Below are 13,007 nucleotides of genomic sequence, written 5' to 3'. Positions count from 1 at the left end.
TATAGTATATATAGTCATTTATCTTACAACATTCAATAAAAAAAAATATTTTGAAAAAGCCAGGGGGGCAAATGCCCCAGCTTGCAGCCTATGGTTGGCAGTTACTTGTTAGCTTATACATTTGAGTATTTGACATTACACAGCAGACCGTACGGAGCGAGAGCTCGTCGAAAACAATAAATTGAATAAATAATTGTGTGTGTCAGACAATTGTGTCTTTTTGATTTACCTACGCTATATTCTGCGGTATTTTCACCGTAAGGTCCGAATGAGTTTTACCGCCACGGTTTTCCACAAATGCGGTGGTATGCTTCCATAATTCCATGTATTATTTTTACATCAAAACCAGCGGTATCGATGCACTGTTATATTATTCAGTATTCTTATATTCTACAAATATGACTAATATGAGACAATTGAAGATGCATCTTCAATTAAAACGACATTAGATAATGAATATTTCAAATTGTATAGATTGTTAATGCGTTTTAAAAGATAAATAAATAAAAATAATTTTCAGTTTGGCGCCCCTACGTGCTGGCGCCCTGGGCAGTCGCCCAGGTCGCCCATAGCTTTCGCCGGCCCTGGCTCTACATGTCCTCAACCACCCGTCCACTTACATCATCAAACCGCCATAAGGTAAAATAATTGCGGAACGCAATGGTTTAACAAATAACGAAATAAAATTTAAAAGTTAACTCCCAGGTGTACCACGATAGTTATACTTTATCAACCGCCAATCCTTTAAGACTTATAGTCTGGTTATCCGCCACACTTCAATAAAAAATAAGCTTGTCTTGGGATATTTACGTTATATAGATAACTATTATACAATATCTATTCTAGATATGAAATTCGTTACAATTATTACTGCAGTCGTTCTACCGCTGCTTCTGCTGTTAGCAATCAAGCCGATCGATGGTTCGTATACAATTTAACCACTACCAAGAATAAATGATGTTTTTGATTTTTCTAATCGATCTATCTATCTATATTACAAGGCTGGGCAAGTTAATGATTTTTTTTTAACTCAGTTAAGTTAAATATTTTTTGTTCAATTAAATTAAAAGTTAAATTAAAAGTTAGTTAATATATTTTTTAATACATCAATTAAGTTTAAAGTTAAGTTAACGAATTTTGTTAACTTAACTTAACTTCAATTAATAAGTTAAGTTAATAAAAAAAAATCATTGAAAAGGTTTTAAAATAAGTGAAAATCACAAACGTATAATACACCACTATTTATAGGTAAATAGGTATATTTGTAATAAAATGGTCACAATTCATGATAATCAACAATCATAAAAATGATAAAATAAGATAATTAATAAGTACCTAACAATCCTGGTATTATTAAACGTGACTTCGTGAGCTCGTAGCTATTGATATATCTTATAATAAAATAATATGGTCATACGGGCGACTAAATGTCACAATGTTACAATGTTATCTCTTTATTATAAATTATTATTTACTATTTTATTTGTATACACTTAATTAATAAAACATATTAGTTGTTATTTATAAAAATAATTACGAAAATATCCTCTTTTTTTTCCGACAATATTTTCTAATATTCTACGAATTTTAAATCGACGAACTATTACAGACTAAAATATATTCTAGATAAAACGAAAATTCAAAATTAACTTAATTGGTAATATTAAAAAAGTGGAAGTTGATTTTAAGTTAACATAGATAAAAACAAGTTAAGTTAAAGTTAAGTTAATTTAAACAGCAAACTAGTAAGTTAAGTTAATAAGTTAAAATTAACTTAATTTTTAACTTATTAACTCATTGGCCATAACACGTTTGGGCACAAATCTATATTTTTACCTGAGATTCGAGAAAACGATTGGGAACACACGTTTAGGTACACTTTTTTTCAGACTCCAAAAAGCAATACAACATTTGGGTAACATAATATTTTTAAAATAATACTACGTTTGGGTACCAACAATTAGGTTCACATTTTATTTTTTAGAGCCTATTAGCGTTACCCAGAAGACACCACGAGGAGGTTGGCTCTTAATAGTCTCCCAAAAATGTTTATTATTTATTTTTTACTATTAATATTTTAATTATTTTATTAAAATTAAATATTTAGTTATTCATTCTATTAAAATCTTATGTTATTTATTTACTTATCTATAGGTATTTATTTTTTTCCCAACAAAAAGTGGACCGATGTCATATAAATAATTTTTATATCGTTGTCAACTTTGAATTTATTGTATTTTTTAAAAATATACTCAACATTATCTGAATCCTCTTTTCTTGTAAAATGTTTTATGTTTTTCTTAATACTGCATAACTTTAAATAAGTTTCTTCTTGAATTTCCATCAATGTATTGATTATATTAAAACAATTTGGATGGCTTGTATAAAACTGACTATTAAAGTCTCGATGAAATGCTTCGGGCCCATTTGTTTTCCTAGGATCAGATATAGTGGAAAACAACTATTTTCCTCAACGTAAGTCTCTAGAATATAATCAGTATAGTCGATAACTGCAAGTAAATGTATTACGTATAAATTCGTAGTCGCATATATTACGAAAATAATCGAAATAATGTAAGTAATTGATATTAATTGGTTTGGAGATAAAGTATATTAGTATACCACTATTGTAGATCACGTGTTTATAAAGTGTACCCAAACGTGTCTTGTATAGTATGTATATCATGTACCCAAACGTTCTCTGATTTAACTGGTAAAATTATAAAATACCTTTTATTTTATGTGTCCAAACGTTGTGTCTATTTGTACCCAAACGTGTTGGCTTTTGGGTCAATGTGACCAAACGTTCAGCGCCCAACTCATTAACGCCCAGCCTTGAATTCTATAATATGTCTCGATTTACGTAAAATGATCAAATATACGATAAGTGCTTTTATACCATTTCTTATTTTACACTAAATAATTCGTCACCAGTGTAGTTATTTATTATTATATTTTCTTTTTTTGTAGTATTAAAATATTATACATTCAATCTTAATACGTACCTTTTAACCCTTATATCATGTATTTTTTTTAAAATAACGTTTGCAAATCCCTTTCACAATTTAGCTCGGGATTTGAGTTATGTTATGCATAATGACATCAATAAAAATTCGGGCGAAGATTTCAATGTTCCAATTCACCAAGACTTGGTGGAAAATTGTAACACCCCAGAAATTATCGAAAATGACGACATTCCGATTCAACAAGATATAGTCGTAGTTGAAGAAATTGCACAGTCAGCAGAAGATTCAAACGATCTATCAATGTTTGTTGATGAGACTAGCTTAGATTTTGTCTATTGGAACTCGTATGTACCTAACATTAAATAAGATTTGTATATAATATTATATATAACTCAGTACTGAAATAATAAAATGTAGTACTTATAAGTTATAATTTATTATAAGTAATTATTATATTCTATTAGCCAAACATTTTTAACTTAATATTTGTATGAAATTAATTATTCTGCTATTTTTATCGAAAATATTAGCTTGCAAAACTTTAATTTGTATTTTATCTGAAGTTTTGTAGGTAGTAACCGGTACTACTAAAACACTGTCTTAAAGGCACCAACTTTTAAAATTAAGATTTTTTTATTTTTATTTGTTTTAGAAAATTCGGAAATAATAAACCAATAATAATCGAATTAGGCAATGAAAAACAAATTATAAATTATTGGATTAGTAATTTACCTTTAAAAGTCATAACGCATGGATGGCTTAAATCAGATGAAAATGATGAAGGAGTGTTCTCTATAAAAACTGGTAATCCAAAAAAAATTTTTTTTTAATGTCTAAATATATAAGTTCCCACACCGTAACTTATTCATCTCTGATATGACCTATAAATTCAATTGAGAGAGATCATACATTTAAAACCGTATATCATTATATTTTGATTACATAAAACTTTGACATGTTTAGAGTAAAGCCAGAGACTTTGTATCTTTAACATTTAAATAAAATACGACATATCACGAGAAAAAAGCATTTTAAAGGTTTCAAGTTAAAGTTTTATTTGAGTTTCGATTAATTAGACCATTTTGATAAAGATAATAAAATATTCAGGTCTATGGATTTCAGGCGTTAGGATTTTTTATGGGTTTTATGGATAAAACGAATCCTGATTAATTCAGATACAAACTGAAAAGTCTTGGTCCTGCTTGTAGCCTATATGTATATAGTAATTAAAAATTTTATGACATATAACTAAATATAATAAAACGAAATTTCGAATTCAAAACAGTTTTAATTCTTTATATTTTCGAATACTTATTCAGCATATGTGAATGTTGGAGGATTCAACATTATCACCGTGGACTGGAATCGGGTGGCAAAAAACATAATGTACCCAATTCCGGCCTATTTGACTGTTAAGGTGGGTTCCATAATCGCCAAATTGTTGGAAAATTTAGTCAATCTCGCGGTAATTAACCCGTCTGATATTCATATTATTGGCCATAGTCTCGGTGCTCATGTGTCTGGGGCATGTGGAGCTGCATTTAGTCTTGGGAAAATTGGCAGAATTACAGGTAGATATATGCGTGCTATAATGATAAAATATTTTAATAATCGACAATGGTTAACACCAGGGCTGATCTAAGACCTCAATGCGCTAAAATCAATGACATCTTAACAAAATCTTAGACATGCTATTTAAATCATAATTATTTTTGACTAAATATGCATTTACATGAAATAAAACTTCAAAAGATGATTTATTAATTATAAATTAATAGGTATTACAATCTAAAATAATACATACCCACTTATTCGTATTTACCATGTAATAATCATTAAAATCAAAAGAAATATTTTGTCTATCACGGACCAAATTCGGAAGGAAATACGAGAGTCATTAAAATAATAACTATGTTTAGTATATATAATTTATTTCAGTGACTCAATATTATTCCTTTATACTCTTGTGCCTACTTAATTCTTGTTTTACAAAATTTAGGTCTTGACCCTGCCAGTCCTGGATTTGAGTACGCGTCAATCATTTCAGATCACCTAAACGATACTGACGCAGAATTTGTGGACGTGATCCATACAGCGATAGGGATAGCTGGATTCTCAGAACCCATAGGACACGCTGATTTTTATCCAAACGAGGGGAAATCCGCTCAACCCGGATGTTTAGAATCATACACACTGATGGAGATAATAAAGCTCAGTAAGTTTGTGCAGAAATTAAATAAAGATTTAGTGCAGATGACAGAAAATAAACATGAGTTTGACATTTTCAATGAAAATAAATAGTAAATAAAATAGTATACCTGGATAGTAAGTAGAAAAATAAATAGTATTATGTAGCATAAATTATTTTGACTGACAAACAGTTTAGAGAATAGTCTCTCATTAGACATAATATCAACTAAATGTATGCTGTATAATTTACAGTCCATTGCAATCATTCAAGATCGCACGAATATTACACGGAGTCCGTTTATCATAGGAATTCGTTTATGGCAACAGAATGTACTTCGTGGGACGAGTATACGAATGGCGAATGCGAAAATAATTATAAAATTTACATGGGACATAATGCGGATACAAAGTAAGAATGAGACTTATAAAGTTTAATATATAAATTATAATCGATTAACTTAAGTTTACTAATTTATGCGATGGCCACAAGCATTGAATTTGATATGGGATATTATTATATTAATAATCACGAATAAGTTGTCTATACAATGTTACTTAAAATCGATCAGACTTAAATATTAAGTTATTTTTAAGTTTTTGAGTTAGTAAATATTTGTTTACGCAGAAAATATATTGAATAATAAAATATACCTGTGGCAAATGCATTATTAATATATAAGTATATATACTAGCTCAATTACCCGTCGTTGCCGGGTTTATTAATTGTTGTTATCTGGTAAGATTAGTTAAATTCAATTTAAATCAGATTGTATAAAAAAATCATAGTATATATTAATTGTTTATTAAGCTGATTTTTATCGTTAATATAATATTTCTCTATAAACTACATTTATTAGCTGTTGGCGCCAAAATAACTATAAACCCGTGAGCGTACTGATTTTGGAGCATGCCACATACAATTGGCCATGTGAAAAACAATCCTCTCCTATATCGATTCCTGCAATTTTCAGTGTTTGCCCTTGTGATTTGTTTATTGTCATGGAAAAACATACTTTTACAGGAAACTGCATTATCTTGAATTGGAAAGGATAATCTGATGGTGTCATTGGTATGCGAGGAATAAGAACTGATTCACCTTTTGCAGATCCAGTCATAATAATAGCTTCAATCTAATTGTTTTGTAGACCAATAATCCGTAGACGTGTCCCATTGTACAATTTTGGTGGACTAAGATTTCTGAGAAGTATTATAGGACAACCAATTTTTAATATTAATAAATGTAATGGAAATTCAGGAGGGTTGAGTGAATTGAGAAATTCAACTGGGTAATTAATTATATCATCTATTTCCAGTACTGAACTCACTGATCTGTATTCCATATTTTTGCTTTGAAAGAGTCCAATAATATTTTGTTTATGTCTCCTACTGTATCATTTTTTGATGTCAATATGCCAATATGGCCTTCTCACATAACCAGTCCATTGATTTATCTTTAATGTTATCGATGCCTGGATATATTTTGTTTGTGAGTTCTTTTATAGTTTTTACAACACTACCTAATCCGGTCAGCAAAGTAATTTTTTCTTCATATTCCGGATATTTTACATTTCCTATTATTAAGAGTAACTCTGAAAACTACTTAGCAGTCCAGTCACCTTTTTAATGTACTCGCATATTTATGGTCAAAAAAACATTACCGGTTCCGGCAAAAGCATTCAAAAATATAAATTTTCCTAAATTTAATTTGATGTTATTTAATATTTGTTTGTAAACAAACCACTGTTCCTCAGTCAATGAGTTTTCATTTTGCTTAACAATCTTGTGTAAATCAATTAAACCATAGCTTGTTTCTTTTTAATATTTTCTATTTTCTAACAGTCCAAGAGATCTTATTGGAGTTGGCAAACCATATTATTTTAAGCTCATTCCACCTAGATTCAAAACCAAATCTTCAATTAATACCAAACATTTATTATAAAGTTCATCGTCTGTTATATTATTTTCTATGTGTTGTCTATGGTATTGTAGCTAGATATCGTCCGAAAAATCGTCCTTATAATTATTCAAAAGCATTGAAGAGTCCGATGGATTGCAAAATATTAATATTATACCGAATAGTTCTCTCTTTTTATTAGGTGAACGACATACTGCTACTTCATCTAAAGCTAAATTTCACCGATTGTCATCTTCTAATGATCCAAGGGCTCTACATGTTGCTTGAAATGTCGGATATTCGGTGTTGTTCACATTCTTTAAAATGAATACGATGTTGGGCCTTTTACGTGATAAGAAGAAGACAAAATAGTAACATTCAAAATTCTTTGGGTGAATTGTATAAACTCTACCCAAAGCTGTATCTTTCTTAACTCCTGATCAACCCGCGACATTCTGGTCATTATGTCTAACAAATTTCTTATTTATCTACACATAATACTAAGCAACTTGTGGATAAACCAATTTTCTTGCAAGTCATCGGTTTGACATATCAGAATAAAGCCTGAAGAGTAGTTGTAGGTAGATTTTGATTTTCTATTCTTTCTGTGACATTATCTGGTGTAAAGTAAACACGTTGTCCATTTTCTAGGTGAACATAAAGATGAGTAATAGCTGGATGGATACCTATCGTGTATATGAAAACCTAAAATTTTCCAAGCTGCTTCAGTACTACTGATATACCTGCCACTTTCATATATTTTTATTTCATCTGTGTTGTCAGTTTTTTCGAAACCAATCAACTTTTGTGACATATTTGCATACATATTTTATTGACTTTATTGAACTGGTTATCTTAACATTTATATGAGCAATAAAACTGGGTTGTATGGAACAACCCACCTGTTATCCTAGTCAATCGACTTAATACTGACTTTGAACCTCCATCATTTGTTTATCGCCTTCTATATTTTGGATAACCATTTACTCCTCTTTGAGTTCTTTAACAAGGGTAACTGGATAACGTTTTCTGCAAACACCTTCTTATGAAAGGAGAATTTCTGTCCAAAAGTCCACATGGTCCATATGTCATGTGAGTCTTTATTACTATCTATCGTACAATAAAGGATCTATAACTGAATTCGGAATCTCAGCACACACGAATTTATCTATCGTATCTGATGATATTCGATTCTCTAACGGTTAGAGTCTAACCATATCAATAGGTGTACGTGAGGTAGGCCTCGCTTCTGCCATTCAATGGAATATATATGACATCTCAATTTCTCAAACAAATCACCTTTTTTCGACAAATCCATTAACTTCTTAAGTTTTAAATTAAAAACTCTTGCAATGATGTTTGGACGATGGTAATATTTTTGTCCTGGTAGAAAGGAATGCTTCTTGGAGATCTTGTCAATTTGGATTGCACGTAAAAATGATGAATAAATCTGAGCTGGCATAGCGTTAAACGTACGTCAGTGCATCTTGGGATCGTTCATTCATGTATCGTGGACCTCCTATAAAAGATGATGGCAACACAACTAATATTCCAAGTTGATCTGCTTCAACATTTTGTCTTCCAACGGAATCTTTTAAATGAATATATTTATCTGCTCTAAGCTTTTTTTGTTGATTTTTGATAAAATTTAATTTTTCAGTCTCTATTTTTGCGTACTTATCTACTAAATATTGGTCTAACAGTGGTCCATAACGAAGCAAATGATTATCTAGTTCTTTTCTAACCATAATTCTGTATGAATAAAAGTCTACAGTTTTATTCTTAAGGGGAAATTTTTTATTTGCATCCTTCTGATTATTATCCATTACAAAACATCAGAGGGTATTGTGGTGGGTCGTAAGATCTGTGTAATTCACTTATCCTTTGTAATCGATTATTTGAATGATAATATCTCTTTTTTCAAATTGCTGCCCAACTATTAGTAAAGCTAATTTAGCCGTTCCTGCATTGTAACAGCCTTTGTATCCATTAGCAGGTTTTCTATCTGCGTTAATCACCACCTTAAAATTAGTAGAATGTTGACTTGAATTCTCTACTGTGGTTTTAAATTCTCGAATATAATTATTTTTAGTATGCAGCATATTTTGTAGCTGTTTGACAAATATTCGTTTAACTTCTGGATAAAGAAAATAGCTAAGTTCAACTTCCTTTTCATCTTTGCCAACAAAATATATTTGTAAACATTTTGGGTTTTCCTGAGTGTTTTGAATCAAACTGCCATACAAATGGTATACTTGGCCTTGAACTTTAAAAAATGGCATAAAACCTTCTTCAACGACTTGTTTAGCACCAAACGATGTCATTTAAAAACAAACATCGTGATAGATGGTCAGGGTGGTCACCCATGAGTAAACTGCGTAACGGCTGGTCCTGATGGCTGTAGCAAGATATCGAGTTTTGTTCTACCTAAATTGTAGCACATGCCAGGTGTTTCGCCTTTTATTTGAGAGCGTTATATAATTTACAATTTTAGTTCATAGTGCCAATGTAATTTTCATAATCAATTGTGGGATCATATGCAAGACCAGTTAATTTAATCATTTTCAATTTGCACAATGAATTTTCAGACCGAAAAATGGTTTTCTCATCTTTTTTTTAACTTCCTTGACTTGGTTGCTTCGAGGTTTATCTGTACATCTAGCTCGCAACGTTTCTAACTTTTATTAATTAAATTGTCTGTGACACTTTTACATTTTTACAAATAGACAAATTGATCTCTGTAGTAAAAATTACATTTTCGGTAAAATTAGGAATATTAGAAATAGATAAATAAATATCAAAATGCCCACTATTAATATTTCTGGTTACACGCAATCTTTTTACTGGGAATTTATTTACACCAAATTTAACATAAAGATTATTATCATATTACATTTTAATTACAAAATGGAAAATATTGCCAGCTACAAACAATTTGCAGTAACCACCGTAGACAATTGAATTTTCCATATCCAGAATATAATGTTTGTACATTAGGTTTTACAATACATACATTTTTAGCATGTAAATTATTGCATTAAAAAATGTTCATAACTCACTTAAAAATTAAAAACTAGAATACTGAATTATAGTTACAGATAGTGTTTACACCTTTGAGAACACCATGCTCGCCATGTTAAAATCATACAACATATAAAATTTTACATTCATAATAATCCATTTTACTCATTAATCGTTTTTAGAGCTATTGTAAAATAAAACAAAATACCACTATAAAAATAGTTAAAATTGTAATCCTATTATAGCGTATTACTAAACAAAAATCATTACATACTCGAGATATTCATTGTAGTGACCAACAGTATAAATAAATAATTATTTGTAAACAGATAAAGTAAATTAAACATTTATTTGGCACTTATGTTATTATTTCCAGTAGTTATAAATGAAAATTGCATTTAACAAGTATTATGCATAAATCCAAATTTTGACTCGCTCTAACTTGGTCAGTTTTGTAAATATAAAAAAACTTTTTAAACAAAAAATGTTTGAAAAAAAAAATCTATCTGAATATGTAGAAAAAAATAGTGTTTAGTCATGGTCACCCATGAGTAAACTGTGTAACGGCCGGTTCTGATGGCTGTAGCAAGATATCGAGTTTTGTTCTAACTAAATTGTAGCACATGCCAGGTGTTTCGCCTTTCATTTGAGAGCGTTTAGTATCTTTAATTTTCTTCCATTTTGCATCAATTGAGTTATTTATACCTGTATCTATCCTGATTTTTTCCGAGGTCTGATACTTGAATCTTTCACACGTATTCATATTGTTTAGTTTAGCTGTGTCATATTTGTCTACCACTGTTCCTTTTTTCGGAGTAACCTTTTTTATTTTGACTTTCATTTTTTCTTTAACCAGATAGTGATCCGAATCACCATCGGCTCCTCTCATCGTTCTTATGTCTTGAATACAGTTTTTGAATCTTACACTCACTAAAATATGGTCGATTTGGTTGACATATCTTCCATCAGGTGACATCCATGTTCCCTTATAAATATTTTTACGAGGAAACATTGTACTTTTCACTAGAAGACCATTTCCACATGCAAAATCGATAAGTTTTAATCCATTATCATTTGTAGCTTCGTGCAGGCTGTGACTACCAATTATTGGTTTGAATACAGCCTCTTTACCAACTTTTGCGTTTAGGTCACCTAAGACTATTTTTATTCTGTATTGAGGTAATGTATATAATGTTAAGTGCAAGCACTCATAGAAATCATCCTTCTCTTCCTACGGCTTATCTTCGGAAGGCGCATGCACATTTATGAAAGTTATGTCGAAGAACTGCGCTTTTATTGTCAATAATGAGATTCTTGGATTGATATCTTTGAATTCCCTTATATTTGGTATTAAGCTTTTGTGTACTGCAAAACCAGTTCCAAACTGGCGTTGTTCATTACATTTACCATAAAGTATTGTTGTTTCTTGTATACCTAACGTTTCAGTATCATCCCATCTAATTTCTTGTAGACCCGCTATTTTTAACTTATACTTCTCGATTTCTTTAACAATGTTTTGGGCTGCTCCAGGTTTGAAAGGAGTACGTACGTTCCATGTCCCAAATAATAAACCATTTTTCCGATTTTCAGTCTTATTATCCAAAGCTCCACGTATCCGAGGCATTTTTATGTTAATTAGATCCTGAACAGAAGATTTTTTATTAGGCCGGGTCGTTAGCCCTGCGCTAAACCCCCAACCTGAAGGACCAGTCATCTCCAACCAATTAAGGTCAGAGTAGGGAGATCTGAACCAACTAATTAAAGTCAGTTCAGTTCAGAACTCGGGGCCCCGGGTTCGCCATACCCGTCGTACTCTTAGTGCTCCCCTGAGGGGATATCTATATACTACTATATAAAATTAAGCCGCTTTTTTTTTGTTCGGGATAAACTCCGAAACTACTAATTGGATCGTCTTGCAATTTTTAGATTCTGAACGAAGTGATGAATGTATTGATTTGAAAATGATGTGTTTTTTTTTGTATGTCTGTGTACAGTATAACTAGTCGAAATAATGCTTCAATTTCAAACTTTGGGGGTGGTTTCCAATTGAAAAGTGAATATCCTTGGTGCATTACCTAGGTCAAATGTTAACATTTTCCAACAGTTTTCAAAAAAATCGAGAAAAACAAAAAAGAAGTGACAGAAAAACGGGAATTTTCACGCAAAACCAGTTTTCGACCAAATCGATTTTTTTATATTTCAAATTCTAATTCAAAATCTATTATCACTGTAAATACTTGAAATTTTCACCAAATGTTTATGTTAGTGTTATCTATATATAGTTTAATTTTCAAACATTTTTGACTTTTTTTGAATTATTAATAGACCACTGAAATTTTCAATTTTTACGAGAATTTTTTTTGAAGTGTCGGTAAAAAAATTTTGGATGACCAAAAAAACTTGAAAATTTAATACAAGGTTCCTTATGAGTTGTTCTTATTGTAGCTAAAAATAATTAAAAATCGTTAGTCACAATTTTTTTTAAAAGCGTTTATAGTTCAAATTTTTACGAAATCTGTCGAAAACGCGAAAATTTGCAAGTAATTTTGAAGTTGAAAAATCATAAAATTTTTTGTGTTTATAACTAAAGATTAAAAATACAACGCTAAGTTTTTCTTCAAGTAGCTATAGAGAAAACTTGAAGCATCATTATAGGAAAAAATTTTTAAGCGGTTGAGATTTCAATTTTTATGAAATCGCGTAACGATAACGATTTATCCTCAAACCAGGTTATATAATGTATATCCATGATAATATAGGTTATTATGAATTATGATAACTACATGCAATGTTTTTGGAAAAATTGATTATCCATTCCTTATGCAAAATGCGTCCTAATTGAAAAATAAAATATTTGTTTCAAAATAGAATATATGACAATATTTAAATATAAACCCTAGTCCGAGGTCCACCCCATCCCCTAATGTACAGCAGAG

The 13,007-nt window shown here is 30.4% G+C and overlaps 2 protein-coding genes across 2 annotated transcripts in view; both read left to right on the top strand.

Moving 5' to 3' along the window:
• The window catches only part of LOC107165580 (lipase member H-B), a 32,030-nt gene that overhangs the window by 16,681 nt on the left and 2,342 nt on the right, over positions 1 to 13,007 (top strand). The window contains exons 3-9 of the mRNA XM_089218751.1: positions 521 to 639; positions 847 to 921; positions 3,070 to 3,310; positions 3,619 to 3,770; positions 4,286 to 4,537; positions 4,966 to 5,181; positions 5,409 to 5,565. Of these exons, the coding sequence (XP_089074877.1) occupies positions 849 to 921; positions 3,070 to 3,310; positions 3,619 to 3,770; positions 4,286 to 4,537; positions 4,966 to 5,181; positions 5,409 to 5,565 (1,091 nt within the window). The 5' untranslated portion in view covers positions 521 to 639; positions 847 to 848. The remainder of the gene's footprint in view (positions 1 to 520; positions 640 to 846; positions 922 to 3,069; positions 3,311 to 3,618; positions 3,771 to 4,285; positions 4,538 to 4,965; positions 5,182 to 5,408; positions 5,566 to 13,007) is intronic.
• Positions 5,427 to 13,007, top strand: part of nvd (cholesterol 7-desaturase nvd) — a 57,239-nt gene continuing 49,658 nt past the window's right edge. The window contains exon 1 of the mRNA XM_089218749.1: positions 5,427 to 5,565. The gene's annotated coding sequence lies outside the window, so the exon portion shown is untranslated. The remainder of the gene's footprint in view (positions 5,566 to 13,007) is intronic.

The sequence above is a fragment of the Diuraphis noxia genome, unplaced genomic scaffold (assembly GCF_037042655.1).
Source record: "Diuraphis noxia isolate RWA-SAM2 unplaced genomic scaffold, SU_Dnox_SAM2 contig0002, whole genome shotgun sequence".
Classification (NCBI taxonomy): Eukaryota; Metazoa; Arthropoda; class Insecta; order Hemiptera; family Aphididae; genus Diuraphis; species Diuraphis noxia.
Note: the sequence above shows the minus strand (reverse complement) of the source record. Positions and strands in the feature narration are given on the sequence as shown.